A 19,910-nucleotide genomic window follows, 5' to 3' on the forward strand; every position below is an offset into this window, starting at 1 on the left:
GCGCCAATTCATTAGAATTGGCCGAAATACGCATAGAGAAATAATACCCTTTACAGCATACGCTAGAGAAATATGTACTGTATATATAACGCCTCATCATGGGATTAACGAATATATCGACGAAGATAATTGAAGTACCCAAGTACCACGGCTGGCAGCGTCGGTGCTAAGACAAGCAGCTAAGTGATATGCATTCTCGATCTGGGTTAGGGTGGGATCTGAGTTCCAAATAAGAATTGTACATATATGTAAGATCGAGCCAAGTACCAACACGTAATTTAACAGGGGATTGCTGAGCCACGGATCGTCACATTGGACGTTAGCTTTTCATTTTTTTCCCCTTCTAGGCCAAGAAAATGGCCCGCGACGGGGATGGAGTTGGGTAGTAAAGGATCTCCGAAAAGGAGGGGGAAATGAGGGAAAAAAATTAGGGGAAGCAAACATCGTCCTGAGAAAGACAAATCCGAATCTGACCCGATGAGAATCCCGATGCGACCATCTGACAAAGCCCCAAGGACAGGTCCCAACGTGAGCTGAGTGAGTGAGTGAGCTATCTCATCTCGCCAGTAAACCAATAATCCCATCCTGTCCCGAGTGGCGTCGTGTATCGTCAATAATGAACCCCGGACGTAGCATTTACTCGTTCATTCTTACCGCTATCCTTCAACTTGGTAATGTTATAGCGGCATGCACAGTAGATCTGGGGTACGCGACCTATGAGGGTTATTATAATGACACGTACGGCCTCAATATTTGGAAGAGGTAAGCAGCTAGCTCAGATTCGATGTTGCATCGAACCCTGCGCTGACTTTCAATAGTGTTCGATATGCAGCGCCTCCAGTGGGAAAGCTGCGATGGCAAGCACCTCAACCTCCCCTTCGGGACAACGGTGGAGTGATCCCAGCCGTCGATCAGCCACCTCTATGCCCGCAGTCGGGTGCCTTCGGGGTCCCTGAGGCCTACGGCTTTAATTCCGGCCCTGGAGACGAGGACTGTCTCTATCTCAATGTATACGCAGCTCCTAATGCAACCGACTTACCAGTCTTGGTCTGGATACGTATGTGCTCCGTTTCTCCCTTTGGTCTGGTTTGTTAGAATCTGACCAATATCGCTTAGACGGAGGCGGCTACTCTGTCTTTGGAGCGACATATGACCCGAGCATTTGGATGAATGCCAATAATAATGGTTTCATCGTTGTCGAGATCCAATATCGATTGGGCGCATTTGGTTATCTCGCCTCCGACGACGTCAAGGAGCATGGTCAACTCAACGCTGGCCTTCTAGACCAACGGTTCGCTCTAGAATGGGTTCAGGAACACATTTCCAAATTCGGCGGTGATCCAACTCGCGTCACTGTTGGTGGCGAGTCTTCGGGAGCCGGTTCGATTATTTACCATGCTATGGCTTATGGCGGCAAGGAATCGAATCTTTTCAATAATGTGGGTAGAATCATTTATTTAGTTTCTAAAGGGGTGATTATTAACTTTCTGTCTCCCCTTCAGATTATTGCTGCCAGCCCATATCTCCCACCAGTGCACAAGTACAACGACACGGTTCCAACCACACACTATAACAAGTTTGTCAAGTTGGTCGGCTGCGATCAGGGCTCATCTAAGCTGAGTAATTACTCAAGCACTTTTGATTGCCTAGTTGCAGCAGAGAGTGCTGTGTTGCAGAATGCTAGTGGCACCGTTTCCACAACTCAAGGCTATTTTGGTAGCTTCGCCTTCTTACCCGTCATCGACCATGACTATATCCGAGAACGCCCATCAGCTCAACTCCTAAGTGGAAATATCACAGGAAAACGGCTTCTCGTTGGTGTAGGTAGACCCATACCATGCCTTGATGTCGTACTGACGGGTTCTAGAACAATGCTAATGATGGCGTGCCCCTAACTAACCCGGAGGTCGATACAAGAACGAAGTTCGGCGACTTCGTTTCGAATACCTTCCCACTGCTCACTCCGGAGGACGTCGTGCTACTCAATGATGTATATCAAATTGCTTCTTTGCCGACTGGTAGTGGTATCCCGTACGATACGCTAGGCTTCACTGGACCCACTGCGTTATATCAATCCGGTATAGCTACAGGTATACAACAGGCCGCTTTCAACTTAGCTGCCGAGAATACCTTTGCCTGTCCAGCGCAGTGGTTTGCCGAGGGGTTCACCACGACCTCTCGACAAGCCTGGAAGTATCAATACTCGGTTACCCCATCGTATCATGGTGCCGATCTCAGTGCTTACTTTGGTTTCGACGTCGCATTTCCCAACGCGGATTTTAGGCATGCAATGCAGAAGATCTGGGGGAATTTCATCATCCATGATAATCCCATCATCCCTATCCCTGATGCAACTGCCAACTACGCAAATGCGACGGTTCCGATCGGCATGTACGGCGATATCGACTGGCCTGAGTTCACCCTTGAGAACCCAGTGCAGATGAGCCTGAACACAACGGGGGGAAACGTATCTACGGTCACTGTACCCCCTTACTTGAATTACTATGTGAGGGAAGGGGTTGGCATCGTGAATAGCTTCAACCTCTCGAATGCCTTCACGTGGGAAGGAGGTCGCGGCGAGCGCTGCGAATTTTGGCGTGCTGTCGCGGAGCGAGTACCGCAGTAGAAGTCGGCTATGTAAGATTATTTTGAGCTTGTATATACCTTGTCACATATCGTTGTTAATAGATTTAGTTAAATATGTGTTTATTCGCATCAAGTATCTTCTAATTCTATCAGGTAAGTTTCTTTGTAACGGCCATTTGAGGCAACCAACATACTGGAAAGGAGGCAAAGTACCTACGAAAGGGATGAACTGCCCACGTATTTGGGGTAACACAATTCTAGGCGCGCTTATTGGCCCGCGTATCGCCTTCGACATGGAGTTGTAAAGTTTTGGTTTACCAAACACAAGAAACTGCTCTCCGAAGTCGAAACTTTTCGTTTACGCAAACTAATAATAGATTAGCTGAACGATGATGAATGCTTCGCAAGTGCCTAGTACGCCAATTTTTGAGGTTGGTCAGTATGATGAATCACGTTAATTATATGTACCACGTGTTGGTGGTTGGGTCATGCCTCATAGTTGAGAAACATAGTCCAGCCAATGAGTAACATGACGACGGGCTGTCTTTGCCTTGCGCAAGCACATGCATCACAGCCTCAAATTTCAGGTACAGAAGAATGTAATATATTTAAATTTCTAGAAAATGATATAAACAACTGTGTTCGCCCTGCTTATGAAAGTTTGGAGAAGACGAAAATCCGACATTGCGAACACTCTCAACTTGAAGTCTTACGTGGTTCCGTGGCGGCATAGCTAAAGGCCGCTGATCAATACGATACAAAGCAACAAGATAAACAACACCAATGGCACCGCGACTAGCAAATACTTGGTGGCATAGAAATCGCCTACAGTGTTCCAACTACCCCGAATTGCCGACCAAGAAAGAACTCATCTATCGCGTCTTTCGAGCCGCGTATCCTCATGGCGCAGTAAGTTTTTCCATGCACGTCATTACGCATCGCACCGCGCCTCACCCTCACCCGCTTCTGTGCCAAGAGCATAGCTTGAGGCTCAATTTCCTTGTTCTTTATCTGATTTTCTTCCTCTTTTTCCACATTCGGAATTTGGTTATTAGTTGCTTACGTATAACGATGCGTATAGTTCGTTGACGACGACCTCAAGCTCGTCGAGCTAAGAGATAAGGATTCTATTTGGCAGAACTTGGAAAATGAGATGGACAAGGCTCTCGACGATCTCCCGGCCTTCGTCAACACCACACCAGCGGAGAAGTCGCGCTTACCGAACAGTACCGAGGCCCTGGTTATCCTTAGGAGATACTACGGCGCGCTCCTGCACGAGGCGAGACAGGCCCTATACATATCCCAGAACGGGCGCTACTTCGAGTTTAGGTCCATGGAGGAGCTCGTGGTTCGGTATAAGCGCGCGGGTGGAGAGTTGTGGACGCACAAAGAGCCGGATGAAGCGGGCGTGCCGACCGTTGGCGGGTGGGCGTTTGCTAGGGAGCACCTAGAGCTCGTGCCGGGGAGCGAGGTGAAGTATTTACAGCAGCGGTTGAAGTTGTTGGATGCACATAGATGAAGTTGTTGGTTGGGACTCCTGGATGCTGTAAGGGCGGGTTGGAACGGATATGGGGGCGTTTAGACGGTGATTTGGGGAAACCAGATTGGGCTACCAATGGGAGGTCATGATTAATGAACTTTACGATACTGTCTAAGTAATGAGTAATTCTTTGATACTGGAATAATTGAAAGGGATGCTTGATATACTAACTACCCTTTTTAGCGGAGTTGACCGCAATATGCCTTAAAGCTCATGCTCCCTTTATCTTAAAAAAAGATATAATTTTATATGATTTATGATGTATGAATATGTAAATAACTCTTGGATTCAGGTACAGACGACGCTTGGCTTTAGTCAAGGCCCTAGGTAGATTGATAAGGTAAGCCTCAAAAGAAGGGGGTCCCCAAATGCTTACCAGTGGTATGGTGATGAGAACATTATACCAATAATATTCGCTTCGTACTAGGGAATCCAGGGGAAAATGACATCTTAATATAGAGATAACTACCCAGGTAAGTTATTCCAAGAGTTATAATTACTTCAATCTCCTCAGATGAATGGTTTCCGTAATGTAGGGAGTTTGTTACTTTCAATGAGTTAAATATAAATTTGAGCTGCATGAACTTAAGTCACGTTCTTCAACAGGTAGGCTTCCCTGTCATCTGAGCCCTATGCACTCTTCATATTGCTCGACCACTCGGATCTCTTGTACGGAGAGTTAAGTAGATGAAAACAAACGAGGCGGTTCCCGCCACCATGGGCTGCTTTCTCCCTTGCATGGGCATATCGAAATGGTTTTATCCTTGCTCACTTCGGTCGATGCCATATTCTCGTGGTGGGCGGTTAATTCTCTATTATCAATTATTGGTTAAGAATAGGGTTAAGAAAGCGAGATTATATACGATATGGCAACTTCATGATGGTTGCATCCCGCGAAATATCGGGGATATTGTGCCCCTTCATTGGTTGGATAAGAGATAATTCGTTATTCGCTTAAGTCTTCGTTAGAGGGCTGACGTTATCCTTACCGACTTATCGATAAGTCTATAACGTGAATTCGCAAATTGTGGAAGGATTAGGCGGGTGACTAAGATGATCAATCGGGATCGGGGTTAGACTCCTGCATAATATTCCTGCATAAGCCGCCTCCAAAACGCTTCTTCCCACCTTTTCTACTTCTTCAGACATACAATATCGTAATCCAATATCCCACCTATCTTATGCCCGGTCGTCTAGCGAAAATGCAAGAGATTTCGTGTAGTTGCTGGGCAGCAGTCTACCTAGGCCGCTCTGCATCCAAGTACATACGTGTACTTGCGGTGTCCTTGCGATGTCCTCTCTAAGGACATCAAACACGCACCGACAAATGTTTGTCGTTCGGTACAAGGTAGCCACGTGTATGACGATCGCGCAGCGAAACTTAACAAACCGAATGCTACCCCGCTTCTGTGGAAGTCAGCTCTAGATTGGTGTTCACATCCCCCCGATAAATCAGGCTACTTGTTGGAGTAGTAATTGGAATGGAACATACATGAGCTGGGAGGTCAGCTCTGGCTCTGTATTGCATGGGACAACCTTCGGATCACTCAGGCTTGCATATGATTAATGACATGTGTGTTGTATCATAGGCCTAAAGTAAGCATCTCGTCTGACGGGCGCACTAAACCCGGGGATCGATCTATGTGTGACAGTGACATACGGGAACCGAACGACTTTTCCGAGATAATATTGAGAATATTTACAATGCGGAACCAAGTGGTCGAGCCTTATCTACCTCTTGTAGTCCTGTTCTGGTGGTTCTACCCATTTTACGTCTAGATCGACGCTGGTCTTAATTTGACATTGTTCTTGATGGCGACAGCGACCTACAGCCCCGAGTACCTGGCCGAGTCTAGGACAACGGTTCTAAATATATTTTACTCTATCCCTATCCCGCTCGAGATCTTCAGCACGGCTTTCAGGCTATGGGTTAAAGCTAGACCTTCGTCACAAGGCCATTTGGCTTTTGACGACTATCTCATGGTTTGGGCAACAGTATGTCTATCGACCATTTGCGGATCGAGTTAAGACACCTAATATCAATCTATTAGATGGTTGCCGTCGCAGAATGTATCGCTGGCCTGGTTTATGGTTTGTGGGCCCTGAACTGTATTGTATTGGCAATGATACTGATCCACGTAACTCAGGGGCTCCCAATGGCCTTGGACGTCACATACAAGCGGTACCACTGGAATATCGACAGAAATTCCTAATGGTAAGCTAAGAAAAGCCTCATGATATTTAGGAGTATGAACTCATAATCTGTAGGGCGATTACATCTTCAGCCATTTCTACGACGTTGCCATCGCTAGCACTAAGCTTTCGATATTAGCGCTATACTACCGGATATTCGCGACAGACAGGTTTCGTATTATCGTTATTATCACTGCGATTTTCGTGTTCATGTGGCTTGTAGCCATGGAAGTTGTCCTAGGTTTCGGGTGTCAACCTGTCCAAGGCTGGTGGGATGCATCAGTAGCGGCCACGGCTTCATGCGTGAATAAAGTCGCATTCACATATTCTACCAACGTCACGAACCTAATCACCGACTTATGGATATTTGCGATGCCGATACCAATCATTTTCAATTTACAAGCCAGCCTGAATAAGAGACTAGCCCTATGTTTCCTGTTTTCAATTGGATTGGGAACGTGCGCCCTCAGCGCTGCTCGTCTGTCTGTTGTCGTCTCAGTGGGGTCAGATGATATTACGTGTATGATCTCGCTCTCATTCCCCCACCCCTCCTTCTCTTCATTTAACTTATTCATCTTTGTTTAGGGAGAGAAGTTCCTTTGGGAATCCTATCGGCCTGGGAACCGTGCGGCGGTATATTGTGCGCGAACTTGCCTTTGATATACAGGGCCGTGGTCCGAGGCATCAAACAGATTCGTTCAACAGTTAGGACATCCAGGACTCGTAGCCGGCATATTAGTACGCGACCCAACTCGCCATATCTCGATTGGACCCGACTCCATGACGGCGCTTCCAGCAACAATTGCGCTACTTCAAAAGTCACCGTCACTAGAGGTCTAACGGACCAGACTGAAATGGATACGATCGGGCCAAATGGGATCAAGGTTCAACGTGACATTAAGCAAGAGTTTCACCGCGAAGATTCAGATAAATTATCAGATAAAATGTTCAGTTAGGGCTTCACAATTTGAAGTTACGGTTCATACCATTCAAAATGGTGCCTGACAGGTTTCTAACATTTTTCAGTACTATATGTTAAAGGTTATGCTGGAACAAGTGCCTCCAAACCTAGCTAAGAACCTTATCCTCTGTCTTTCAGCAAGATGCTTCATCCACCCTGATTGAGTATGGCACAGCATCCCTCAATTGAAGGTCGCAAGCCAGGACTGGATGGCCGCATTCACGTCGTTTGGTGCCTGAATCATAGCCCAATGGCTCGTGTTTACGTCTGCCCTCGTCAGCTTGTCGAAGTACTGGTCCATGCCGACGGATAGCGACGGGATGAGCACGGGGTCTTGGAGAGCTTGGATGAATAGAGATGGCATGGTGAACTTGTGACCTGCTTTAGCGGTCGGCAGCTCGTCTTCGAAGTTAATCTTGGCCGTGCGATACCAATTAACTGGGCCCCGAAGCCCCTGAAGTTGGTATTCCGACACGTATTGATCGAGCTCCGTGTCATTGAGGAGAGACGGCTGTTGTACATAGGGGAGAAGATCAAGGTCTACGCCGTTCGTCGAAAAAGCCTGCTTGCCGTCCGGGGTTGCCCCATAATACATCGCCAACAAGAACTGATGAATCTCGGTTTCGTTTCGAAACCTCCTGTCAAATGAGGGATCTCTGAATTGGAGCTGATATTTGAAGTTCAAACTCTTATTGGCGGCGATCTGGTCGGCTAGATCAACGTACTCAGTTACCGGCGGGATATAGGGATACGTAATCGAGAAGATCGCCTTGAAGAGGTCGGGATAGAGAGTGGCAAAGGGCCACACTAACCCACCGCCCCAATCGTGTCCGCCAAGGATTACTTGTTCGCCGGGCACAATCTGGTCTAGCAACACCGCTAGATCATCAGAAACGTTCTTGAAGGAGAAAGCATCGAATTCGGCTGGCGAAGAGGTTCGTCCGTAACCTAACATCTCAGGAACGATAACTTGGTACCCAAGCGAGGTGAATAGAGGCACTTGGTACTTCCAACCATATGGAAGATCTGGGAATCCGTGGAGAAGGAGGACGGTCCCTTTGGGCTCATTAGAAGGCCTGGCTCGGAAGTAGCGCCATGTGTTTTTCCCGATAAGCGCGGCGTGGCTCGAGTCGAACGGATACTGGACAGGCAGTCCTTGGGAAGCCAATGACGAGGCTACTGATAAGCCCGTGATTAGGATTCGGAACAGATTCATCTTGTGTGCGATAACTCGTAAACGTGAAAGATCTTGATGCTCCGTGCCCGAGAATATCATACATTTTGTGCTAGACGAGCAGTGATTTATATATTCCAATCTTCAACTGATTTATAATTGGCACATTACAAATTCATTTATCGCGGAATATAGGTATGCTTCTAGCTAGGAAATCTATGGAGTTTAGCGGAGGAGAGTTGCTAATCGGAATGAAAATCCAGTACTTCAACTGACTCCCGATTGAAGCCATCTTTGCGAAGAGCTTACGTGAGGCTTTCCTGAAGTCCTAGGCATAAATGCATTGTCAAGTGAACTAAGGTGCGTAGGAGCACCTCTCATGACTGATGACCGACTCCATTCTCCGGTAAAATGATACTCCAATAGGTAATTTCCCCTATTCTGCTGCGGCGAAATTGGCCGGAGCACGTGATCTCAGTTGATAATAACCATTCTCAGGCAAGGAATTATTGCACAATACATGGATAACCGAATTATTATGGAGAAGGGGGCCTTTACACCGAGTCCCTTCGGAGGTTGAAGCCTTATGATGAATCAACCACTTAAGGTTGCCAGAGGGAATTTACCTAACATCTATATCACCTTTTTCGAAGAAGTCACTACTCTTGGCGTCAGCATTGCTAATACCATCAGACGATATCTACAGTGATAGGGATGTACCATCGCGCCTCGTGGATGGGAATAGGAGTACTTCGAAAGATACTTTGACACATGCGATTACAAATACACTTTCAGTATGACCATAATAACATCATCACCATTTCCTAAAAGTTTTATGACTGTTAGGGAAAGAATTTGCGCAATGTCTCATTAGAATATGTGTGGATATCTGCTACTGGTTCTTACCCCTTTTCAAACTCCCCATTCATCTAAGTTCCTTAAGTTTCCCTCCAGGTAGAAGCATTCACTTCAAAGTCAACTGAGTCCGGCAACCGCATCAATGATAGTCACCTGTCAGTACTTTCTATATTCAAGAAGGCCATGTCTGCCTGGTTACCTATATATAAGTACCATGGAAGTATTATATACCTGGTATACTCCTTATTCGTGCCACATCCAGCAGAATAGGAAGCTCCTGAGCCGATGGCTAGACCTCCACAGAATATTTTCTGTGTTGATGGGCTCTAGATAGATGGAACTATTTGACTAATGAATCATCACTTATAAAAGGCTTCACACTGTGTGGCAGTCCTTGAGCCGATACGATAGTTTTAACGGGGCAATCCGCAGGTCACTACAATGTTGGTGATTGCAGTATAATATACATACATAACTGCAAAGAAAAGTATATATGATACGTCAACCCAAATAGGTTTAACAAGTTTGATGTACCAGTGTGAATAAAATAGACTTTTGTTTTCTAGTAGGCTCCTAGAAATGACAGCTGTAATAATGAGCCAAATACCAAGTGCTAAGCAAGCAGTTGTATTAAGATAGGGGCAATTATCTAACTGCTTGTTCTTTCTCTCAACTTTATGACCTTTGAGTTGCAAGCGAACTGACCACATTGATGAACAGAAGGTACATAATATGGAAGGTTAAGGGAGGAACAAAGTACCTAAGAGTTGGCAATGACTCCTGTTAGGAACCAGTACTTCATCTATCATAGAATACTTGGCCGTATTTAGATGTTAAGACTTTGAATAACCACAAGAATCATCTGGCTATGAGCGTTAAGATTCTTCAAGGCTGTTGGCTGTAGTTTCATATTGACATTACAACTGCCGAAATCTGTGTTATCCACGTTCAATGGGTCTGACCCTACCTATGTACACTTCCTATGACCATGAGTCCTATGGATCATACAACATAGTTCCGCCGTAACTTCCGTGTGTAGGTCCGAATTAAGTTTTGAAATAAGGTTTCGGACTACCGAAAATTAAAGTTTCGGCGACTACCTCCGGCGCTCTTGCCCCGTTTTTATCATTCTATAGAGACATTGGCCGGGAAGTTGGGACGACGTAGCTTCCGCCGTAGTTACTAAACACCATGAAATGTCTTGGTTGGAGAGCAAGTACCTCTTTTATGATCGGCAATAGCGGCGATGGTCTTTCTCTATGGGCCACACAATATACCAAGATATCAGGTAATATACATAGTGTTGCTTCCGGTTTTGTCGACGCTAAGGGGCTTATTGACTCACAAACTCAGAACGATATATCGCCCCTTCTAGTCATATAAGGGCTACGAGGTAGCTTTGTACAGAGAGAAAAACTATATAAACCTCTTGAGATTCCCATACTTTACTTCTTCCCAAATCATCCATTGTTGAACACAGACAGTCAACTGAAGATATCCATCAATGTTCTTCAACTTCTTCTTCATCATGTCTCCATGGCAGAAGGAAAATCCTTCTAGTTCTTCCAACATCCATTCACGTCATATACACCGCCAAGACTAATGTCCAGACATATAAGGTCAGATTTCTAATATCCTTCCTACCTTGTCCTTACACTATGTCCCATTCTACATTTCATTTCATTCCTCGCAACTATTTCCCTCTTCCTACATGCTTTGTGGGAATGGGGGAATGTGTGAAGGAATGCCACATTTTCTACTCTACAAATCATCCCATCATGTTGATGTCCCTCATGCTAGTCTGGTCCATATGATGGCCGAGCATGCTTGAGATTACCGGTTTCTCTGACACCTGGGCGAGTGGGACATTGCCACTTCTCATGTACCTTGGTCACAAGCGAAGACATTGCAGCTGCCCTCACAATCTCTCTTTTAACGTGCCGTCTATACGGCCATCTCACCGCCCTAGTCCCCGCTATACAGGATGAGACAGGATGACTGTCTTCATGTCTTCACGATAGCCCCTCCTCTCATTCACACAGTATCTCGAACAACACATCCCACGTTTCAGTTGGTGGAATTGAGATGCCCGGACTCTCCAGGACGGAGCACTTGACGGAGTCACCATGTCTCCACAGTAGGAGTCCGGACTGTCTCTACGGCCAGACAAGCGGGCCAATCTAGAGATGGAGAGTTTGCTAGTGGACACCTCACTTGGTGGTAAGTTCTTCCTTGTATACTGTCAAACCTGTAATATTTCAGGTGTCTTTGCTAATCTCTTTTTTATCTGGAAGGTTTTCATACCCGGTGATACCCCACACCATTACGGTCCGCGCCGCGCTGCAGCGCATAAGAAGCGCTTGCCGAGCTGCTCACAGAGCCACCGCAAGGTATTATCGCATCGATAATTGTCAAGTAGAGGCTGTCGGCCTCGTATCCTCCTATTGCCAGGCCTACATTGTCGACCAGAACCTCCTGGACGAGATGAGGTGGTGCCACGAGGTCGAGTCATAGTCGTGATGATTGACGACGATCCACCAGACATGACGGAATCTTGTCCCTAAGCCGGACCTAAGACGCGGGCTGCTATTTTCTTCTCAGCTACCTACATCGACAGTACCTCGATTTATGAGGATGGCGATTACGTAGGTTGTATATCGCGCCGCTGTCCATGGTCGATGGGTCAATTCGCGCCTCGTTGCATTCATTGCCCACGAAGGGCGAGCGTGGCAGCGAGATGGTTATAAACCACAGTACTTCTTGTACTGAACAGATCAACCATACGCTCTGATGTCCAAGGCCAGTTCCTTGTGTGGCCCGCTAGAAGGTATCCCAGTAGGTCTTTCTTGAGATTGATTACTTGGAATTCTAGAAACTAACATTCTATGTTTAGGCCGACTCGCTCAATATCCTCAGTCCGCTTTCCCCTCACTTCTCTTCCCCTTGCCTCTCGACAGTAAGGTTTGGGCGGTGTATGCTCTCCTCCAGAAGCTTGGTTACCAGGTAGAGCTATACGTAGACTCCGACTCTGATTCTGATGTTCATCAGAGTATGAATACACTCCGCTTCGTGCAAGCTGCCCTCAAGAAGGGCCATGCCATCGCCGCTACTGACTGGTCTGCTGGACACCATTACCACACCAACTATCCTGGCGCCGCTGGATCGTCGATCCTTTCCTTCTTACCATGGATTCCAGTTGTAGTTGAAGTCGACACTATCCTGGAATTGTTCCGTCGGGAGCAGATAGAGGCAAGTTCATCGGGTCATTCATAAGCCCTTTCCTCTTGTAGCAGCAGCACCACCATTACATACCAACCCAGCACGTCGCAGACCCCATGACAGAGAACATGTTGGCCTGCAATATTCCTGGAGTCAATACTTCGACGCCACGGACCTCTGCCCATGTATTATTAGATTGTTTCGCCTGTCCGTTGCCCCACCATAAGCGGTGGAATCTACGGCTTCCCACAAGACGAGAAGGGCCAAGTAATGGCCGACACAGCATATCCCCGGATCATGAAGGCGGGGAATTGATGGGAGTTGTATCACGAGCTGGACAGCAGACCAAGCCACATCACATGCTTCCTCTATTGCTTCGATCAGCCGAGAACGGCGAAGTGGTTACTTCGCGATGGTGCCGTCTTCGAACAATTGGAGACGCGAGAAGCAATTCGCTCTCCTCATTGTGTTAGAGATTTCATCACTCATGGCAGAGATGACATCAATCGTTTCCCCAACATCCCGGGATTCGTCAGCATCGCCGACTCTTACGATATTTCTGTGAAGGCCACCTGGCTCGACGAGGTCAGCTCCTTTTAAGGAAGACGACGACAGACTTTGAGGACAGTTATCTAAAAGGTCTAAGGAGGAGTTCCTGGCAGGCGTTACTGCCGGCCAGAAGGACTGACTTAGGGGACGGCCTTACATGGGAGTAGCTTGCATTAACTGCAGTATTCCAAGGCATACAGGATGGTTATAACATCGAGAGAAGAGAAGATTGCGGCACACGACCTTGTACATGCGGTCTTGGGCAAACGACAACGACGTGATATCGTCATGTCCTTGGCGATTGAGTGGGATTAATGGGAGTATGATATCCATTTGGTATGACCCATTGTACGTGATATGCAGAGTACCCCTTTCAGCGTCCATCTGGACCGGGTGATCTTTTGCATTGCAAATGAGAAGTTTCTAGGTCAATCTTCGTCCGCTTGGACTTCAGGAAAGTAATGGTCTCTCACACCATGGAGCTTGGGCGGCTTCTGGCGGATGATGGAAGTTAGGTGAGCCAGGATATGTACAATTCAAGGATAGCCATGAATCCAGATGTTATATCATACGCGGTGTTGAAATAGACGCAGGTTAGGAGTATCATTGATGTAGATTAGAAGGTTAGGTTACTAGGAGTAGGTACAGGTAGCTAGATAGTACATTATATACCTGTGGATACAGGGCGTAGACTCCCAGCCACCTAATATTCCAGCCCGCGGTACATTGTCTGGAGGTCCTGATAATGGTCATATACCACGAATGAATGAAAGAAAGATGATAAATTTGCAGCCACGCTTTTCTCCCCTCAAACGCGAAGCGGTGATACGTAGAATTTCGATCCTAGCAACAACGTTTTCTTGGCCCCTTTTAATTGAAGAGGGCCCTCTCAGAGTGCTTGGTCAACAATACTCCCGCCTGCCCAGCTATTTAGACACGTCTTCACGAAGATGTTGCCATTTCATGTTAGCGATACTAAAATTAGGTCACCAAGAATGCGTTCGCGAAAAAGGTCGTGTCATTGTGTCAATTTCAGCTATCCTTTAGGAGCTACCTGCCCCCTCATATGAAAACCTGATCCTGCGCGCATAAGAACTTGCGTCACAGTCAATAGCTCAGGCTTTGGTAGTTTATCTCCACTCCTTAGACATGATCCTGCACACCTTCCCCCCTCCCGGTCCTCGCCATGTAATTATGACCCTTGCCCTTACAAACTCTTAATTCCGGTTGGTTCATGACGCATGATGTAGCACTCTGCGTCATTATAACTCGGAAACACTGTTGCTGTTTGTACTCATCTCTAATTACCACCATGAACGTTGCCTCCACCATGTCTAATACCATCTTCGTTGAAGGGCGACGTAGGAATCTCCACCAGATGAATCGCTGTCTTCTCCATCGCTACCTTCGTCATCGTCAAGAGTCTCATCTTCTTCATCATCCTCGTCTTCGTCCGAGTCATAATCACTCTCATCGTAGTCCATAGCATCGTAATCATCGTCCGGATCCGAGCTCGAATCGGAGCTGGTGTCCGTATCATCGTAGTCATCACCCTCATCCGAGTCCATTGCAGCTTCGTCGTATAGGTGCTCGTAGTGACGCACATCGAAAGGGCCATAACCCACGCCAGCCATACACCATGCGTGGTGATCGTACTTCGCTATCTCTGTCACAATGTAGGTTCGGCTCGGCGGCTCCGGAAAGAGAAACCCGAGAATAGGATTGAAACGGTTCGTCTTGTTCAAGATTTCCACAACTTCTTTCTCCGGGAAGCGTAACACATCGTCGGTGTGGAAACGGACCAGTTTGACGGTCTCAAGATGGAGCTTCGCGGAGCGTTGAATTGCGATTAAGTGGCGAGTCAGGATATCGCACATAACCAGGCGTAGGTGTCGTAGGCTGCCAGCGTGCTTCTTGAAGAACGGACGGTACGTGGGCGGCTGAATCAACATAGCGTTGCTTAGCTCGAACGACTCCAGATGGGGCCAGTAACACTGGAAGATCGCGTTGATCATCGGTTCCGGCAGGGCAGTTCTCTCGAAGCACAGCGACAAGTGCTTCAGGTTCTTGGCTGCAGATAGGCATGAAACGAGACCCTGCGGCGAGTAGCCTAAAGTGTTACCAGTACCCGCGATACACAAGTCGATAGACGTCAATCTTTCGAATGCCTGCGAGTGGGCAGGTCTGAGGTTAAGAAGGAAGCTGTCGTTGGTCGGCTCATCTGCCCAATGGAGAGAAGTGATCTTGTTCCCAGCTTGACCCATAATTGGTAACAAGAAATTGAAGACACCAGTCTGTCCATGTCGAGACTCTAAGTCGGACTTGTATCGATAGAGGTCTGCGCGTAATGGATATCCTCGATAGTGGATTACCCGATCGTGTGGCATGGGGCATGTGCGGATTGCCTCGAGGTTCGGCATCTTCTTGATTGCCACGGAAAGTCGAGTCAGGAATGTCGACACGTTGGGATAAGTAACCGCTCCCATCTGCTGAGGAGGGTTGCGAGAGATTGGAATCCAGAACAGGTTTGGATCTTTCGCCGCAGCGTTCATGAGTCGCGTAACGTTGTCTAAGGAAACGTTTGGATGGACGAAGCTGCAAGTACTACTACTCGCTTCACTATCCACGGATGGGGCGTCGGATGGTGCTTTAGTTGGTTCAGGGCCGGTGTGTTCAGGAATCCAATAGTCATCATCGTTGTCCGGAGCATCCCATGCTTCCAAATTAAGTTCTTGCCAGACAATCTGGCGCACATGCTTAGCAAGGTGTGGGCTTGCGGCAATTGCTTCGAATGCCTCTCGGTCTTTAGCGAGGCGAGACAGCTTCACCCGTTGAAATAGGATAGAAGAGACGGGCTGCTCGAAGGAGGGGCAGATCAGACGAAAGTTCTTCAAGTCTTGTCGCGAGAACTGAGGGTCAGAGACGATCCTGGTGATCAACTCCCAAGGCAAGTAAGGCAGGTTCGGACGAAAACCAGATCCAGATGCCATTGTCAATGAATGAATGAGTGAATGATTGAGAGTTGGTAATGATGGAACGGTGAAATAAATTACGAGAAACTCGAAGTGAATTGGCAAAGGAACGAAGAAACGGATGAATGGTTGTAAGAAAGGTAGACTTGAAAAGTGTTGGAATAATTTCGGTTCTAAGTTTTGCGAGGGGTTGAAGTAACTTGCAGTGCGATTGACGAGTGACAGACGCGACGGACAACCCGTTGATGCCACGGTATTAGGGTTACGCACCGACCCTCCTGTAGGTATATAGGTACCTAGGCGGGCAGTACGTATCAAATCAGTATCCCGGGGTTACTGATTTTGTCCTGAGTTGAATTCCTCGTGGATAGATGACTAAGGAGATGTTCTAAGGTTAGGCATCTAGGTAGCCTCATCCTATTCTTGATTATTGGTGCCTGGATTCTATGACGTAGTGAATTATTGCAGATTTATCCCAACCCGTATAGGTACGCGTACAAACCGAAATTAACTAACCTGAAAGAATACAAACTACCTAGTACCAAAAATTTAGAATTAATCTTAGATGGTTGACGAGAAACTTCCATGTTGACAATTCTCGCCGTTTCTAAAGGTGAAGGTACACGGGGACTTCCAGGTTCAGCTTAGCAACCGCTTGAGCGTCCTCTATCTTATAGGATGTTTCTTTTGCTGACGTTTTACGACAATACTTCAGAGTTACGCCGCTTGGAGAATGTCGATATCTGACTAATTCTTTCTTATGGCGAGAAAATGGTATCCACATACTCCCTTATCCTACATGATAATGGAACAAATACTGGCTTCTTAGATCACCGTGATAAATTATATCATAAAGCTAACACTACTTGTTGTTCTAAAGTCAAGATCAAACGTTTGAAAAAAGGGCTTTTCCCCTTACCCCTAATTATTTCCCACTCTCGGTTGAATGAATCACGTGTGAATCCCGTGACTTTTAGTATACTCTATTTGGACTTCTTCATAGCTCCATACTGCTTTTAAACTGATCGAATATTGAACATCTGGTTTCATTTCATTGTATGAGATTATGTCAAAAGTTGGAGATAAATTATCCTGCGAGGTTAGCCATCAAAAAAATGTGGGATTACATAATACTATTGTCGATGATGAGAATGGCGAATATTAGGAATACTGTGATAGCTATGACTTGATATGACTTACTAAATTGTAGATCTTCTCACCTCCCACAGAGGCTGGCATATCGAGAGAACCCCCGACACAGGTATAAAGATAACTAAGCGCTTGCTAAAAAGGGGTAAATCGAAAACTCTCAGTATGCTGTTGGCAGTTTCATATTTGATTATCACTAATTCTAGTTGACCGTGCTCTAAACTCCGCGTCAGTCTCGTAACTCGGTCAGAATCAACCGTGATATCATCTCTGTAGCTTCGCATAAGCACTTCAACCTGAGCCCAACCTTCCCATCATAAAAATCCCACGCCCTATTTACACCATACCGGCCGTGGAAATCGGGTATCTGGCAACTGGCAAGTGAAACTCGAACTCCCTCCCTCCACTCGTTCTTAGTAGGTCATCAGAAACTCATGAGATCTACCAAGCGTCAGCAGACCATTCACTCACTCGCGGGTATCACAGGAGAATACATACCTCGTCCAAAAAGCCCCCGTTTCGCCCAATCCATTGCCATAAGCACCCTCGTCCGCACGCCCACGCTCTGCGCAAAATACACGCTACGCCATGCGTACACCGCCCACAAGCCTCCTGTCACGCCCCAGCCGCCACCGAGATCGAATACGGCGCTGTTACCCACGTATGCCAGGCTGCCTAAGTGGTGGTACTCGAACGCTTTATAGCACGCCTCGTCTAGGTCTCCATCTCTGATATCGTTTGCCCTGAGCCCCGGCGCGGCGTGTGCTAGCTTGTTGAATTTCTTCGCGAGATAGATGCCCTGCTGGTTGGCGCGTTGCGCTGTTGCTGGTAGTGATGTTAACTTGCTGTCGATCTGCTTGAGAAGTTCCCTTAATTCGCCAAAATCGAGAGTGCCGGATTGGTCTTTATCAAACTGCTCGAAGAGCTTGTCTAGGCGCTTTAAGTGCGAAGATGCTTGCGGGAATCGTCGCTTGACGTCCGAGGCTACGGCTCGCCAATCGCTGAAGTGGAGCTCGACGGTTTCGGGGTCTCGGCCCAACTTGAACGCATGGCCGCGTAGGAAGGTGATGATGCTATCCGAAATATTGTTCTGGACGGTCGAGCAGTCTCCTATCGCATAAACATCGCCAAGAGGGGTTCCATTAAGTCGTAGGTGGGTATCGGTTTCAAGGGCGTGGCGGTTGTTCTGCGCCGGTCCTAATTTCGCAGCAATTCGTCGACACAACTCTGCTTGGGAAACACCAGTCGACCACAGGCAGAAGCCCATCGGAAGTTCCTTGGTAAGCATAGTGCCATCGTCTGTTAATTGTGTGAATATGATCTTATCCTTCTGCACCTCCTTCACTCTAGAATTGACAAGGACTTCCACCTGGTCGCGAGCAAATCGGTCTTCGGCGTATTTAGAAAGGGCCTCATCGTATGTGTTTAATATATGTCCTCTGCTCTGAATCAAGTGTACCGAGATCTCATTCCGTAAAAGTCGAGGAAATCTCCTAGTCAGATCCTCGTTCAACAGATCGAAAAGCTCAGCAGCAAATTCAACACCGGTGGGGCCACCACCGCTGACGACAAACGATAGTAGTCTCTTACGTTCGTCATCCGGCGTCGTTGGAAGACAAGCGAGTTCTAGATTCCTCATAACCTGATTTCGAATCATACGAGCGTCGTTGATATCCTTGAGGAAGAAGCAATTCTCAAGACCCTTAACTCCGTGAGGGTTTGTCACAGATCCCACAGCAATGACAAGCTTGTCATACGGGATGTAGAACCTAACCTCTTGTCCACGAGAATCAATCTGGGATACTTCCACTAATTTGTGCGAAAATTCAACATCTTCGGCGGATGCTCGCAAATAGTGACCGCCAATTCTTGACAGGATCCTACGAATTGGTTCGACGAGACTTCGCATCTCTAAAGTCCCAACAGTTGCAGAGGGTAACATGGGCGTAAAAAGGAAGTAGTTCTTCGGGCTAATAACCGTAACGTGATAATCGTCAGGATTGAGCTGCTTTAGTAGTGCGACACTTCCCCAACCACCGCCCAGAATCACAAGCCGTGGCTTTGTTTTCCTCTTCTTAGCTTCTTCATTATCTTCGTCGTCAAGCAGCGCTTCTATGATGGGAAGATTCTTGGGTCCTCCGCGTCGAGGCGATAGGGCTGATTCAGATACATGGCAATCGCCAAAAACAACTGAAGTTTCCTTGTATGTCGTCGAATCATACAAAAAGAATGCCACGAGTAATGCTCCCAAGAAACCAACGCCAGTGCCAACTACAGCGGCTGTTCGATATGCGAAGTTAAGTATTACGGATCGTCTCTGAGGGAGGGGTTTCCCTGAAATTGCGCGAACAGCGCGCTGGGACGGGAATAGCCATTGGGTGGGTGTCGCAGGGTTACTTCGTTTCGAGGGGCTCGGTCGAGAGAAGATACCGAATTGACGAACGTTAATACGCTTTGGCTGTCTCAATAGAGCTGCGGAAATGAGATTATAGCTAGGAGAGCTTTGGCGGCCGGCACGAAGAGCGAAGGCGGTAGCAGCTCCTAGCTGAGTCGGCATCCTCGGTAGTCTTTCACCAATTCAAAGTCTAGAAGAAATGAACGACTATAATGAAAGACTGGTCATAACGCAACACGGCATATCGCAGGAATGGACAATAGTTTACGTGTCCGGGAAATAGGAAAAGTGAAGCTTAATTGAGGAAAGTTTGG

At 47.1% G+C, this 19,910-nt stretch overlaps 6 protein-coding genes across 6 annotated transcripts; 3 read left to right on the forward strand and 3 right to left on the reverse strand.

Moving 5' to 3' along the window:
* Positions 1–616: 616 nt before the first annotated feature.
* Positions 617–2,626, forward strand: F4807DRAFT_453786 (putative carboxylesterase; the record flags this gene model as incomplete). Its single annotated transcript, XM_048000506.1, has 5 exons — positions 617–762; positions 819–1,057; positions 1,117–1,439; positions 1,503–1,820; positions 1,868–2,626. The coding sequence occupies 5 exons, from the start codon at positions 617–619 to the stop codon at positions 2,624–2,626; spliced, it is 1,785 nt and encodes a 594-aa protein (XP_047850356.1).
* A 400-nt stretch (positions 2,627–3,026) lies between these two features.
* Positions 3,027–4,459, forward strand: F4807DRAFT_253927 (uncharacterized protein). Its single transcript, XM_047994411.1, has 2 exons — positions 3,027–3,495; positions 3,668–4,459. The coding sequence occupies exons 1-2, from the start codon at positions 3,370–3,372 to the stop codon at positions 4,103–4,105; spliced, it is 564 nt and encodes a 187-aa protein (XP_047850357.1). The 5' UTR covers positions 3,027–3,369; the 3' UTR covers positions 4,106–4,459.
* Positions 4,460–5,938: 1,479 nt separating this feature from the next.
* F4807DRAFT_464299 (uncharacterized protein) lies at positions 5,939–7,275 on the forward strand (the record flags this gene model as incomplete). The annotated part of the gene is made up of 5 exons (XM_048002097.1): positions 5,939–6,121; positions 6,178–6,217; positions 6,274–6,341; positions 6,395–6,839; positions 6,905–7,275. 5 exons carry the CDS (start codon positions 5,939–5,941, stop codon positions 7,273–7,275), a joined length of 1,107 nt encoding a protein of 368 aa, XP_047850358.1.
* On the reverse strand, positions 7,183–8,890 carry F4807DRAFT_254048 (alpha/beta-hydrolase). Its single transcript, XM_047994412.1, has one exon. The coding sequence runs from the start codon at positions 8,554–8,556 to the stop codon at positions 7,462–7,464; it is 1,095 nt and encodes a 364-aa protein (XP_047850359.1). The 5' UTR covers positions 8,557–8,890; the 3' UTR covers positions 7,183–7,461.
* Positions 8,891–14,203: 5,313 nt separating this feature from the next.
* Positions 14,204–16,070, reverse strand: F4807DRAFT_470612 (uncharacterized protein; the record flags this gene model as incomplete). The annotated part of the gene is made up of 1 exon (XM_048002834.1): positions 14,204–16,070. The coding sequence occupies one exon, from the start codon at positions 16,068–16,070 to the stop codon at positions 14,415–14,417; it is 1,656 nt and encodes a 551-aa protein (XP_047850360.1). The 3' UTR covers positions 14,204–14,414.
* A 1,243-nt stretch (positions 16,071–17,313) lies between these two features.
* Positions 17,314–19,905, reverse strand: F4807DRAFT_254238 (FAD/NAD(P)-binding domain-containing protein). Its single transcript, XM_047994413.1, has 2 exons — positions 17,700–19,905; positions 17,314–17,642 (listed from the first exon to the last, which is right to left on the reverse strand). Exons 1-2 carry the CDS (start codon positions 19,756–19,758, stop codon positions 17,626–17,628), a joined length of 2,076 nt encoding a protein of 691 aa, XP_047850361.1. The 5' UTR covers positions 19,759–19,905; the 3' UTR covers positions 17,314–17,625.
* Between the last annotated feature and the right edge of the window lie 5 nt (positions 19,906–19,910).

This window comes from Annulohypoxylon truncatum, assembly GCF_022578515.1.
Source record: "Annulohypoxylon truncatum strain CBS 140777 unplaced genomic scaffold F4807scaffold_39, whole genome shotgun sequence".
In the NCBI taxonomy this organism is placed as follows: Eukaryota; Fungi; Ascomycota; class Sordariomycetes; order Xylariales; family Hypoxylaceae; genus Annulohypoxylon; species Annulohypoxylon truncatum.

Bases quoted from the DNA above. Each gene is read 5' to 3' on its own strand.
- F4807DRAFT_254238 (XM_047994413.1), bottom strand. From the start codon at position 19,758: ATGCCGACTCAGCTAGGAGCTGCTACCGCCTTCGCTCTTCGTGCCGGC.
- F4807DRAFT_253927 (XM_047994411.1), top strand. From the start codon at position 3,370: ATGGCACCGCGACTAGCAAATACTTGGTGGCATAGAAATCGCCTACAG. The intron at 3,496-3,667 runs GTAAGTTTTTCC...CGATGCGTATAG, and splicing joins CCGCGTATCCTCATGGCGCA to TTCGTTGACGACGACCTCAA.
- F4807DRAFT_254048 (XM_047994412.1), bottom strand. From the start codon at position 8,556: ATGATATTCTCGGGCACGGAGCATCAAGATCTTTCACGTTTACGAGTT.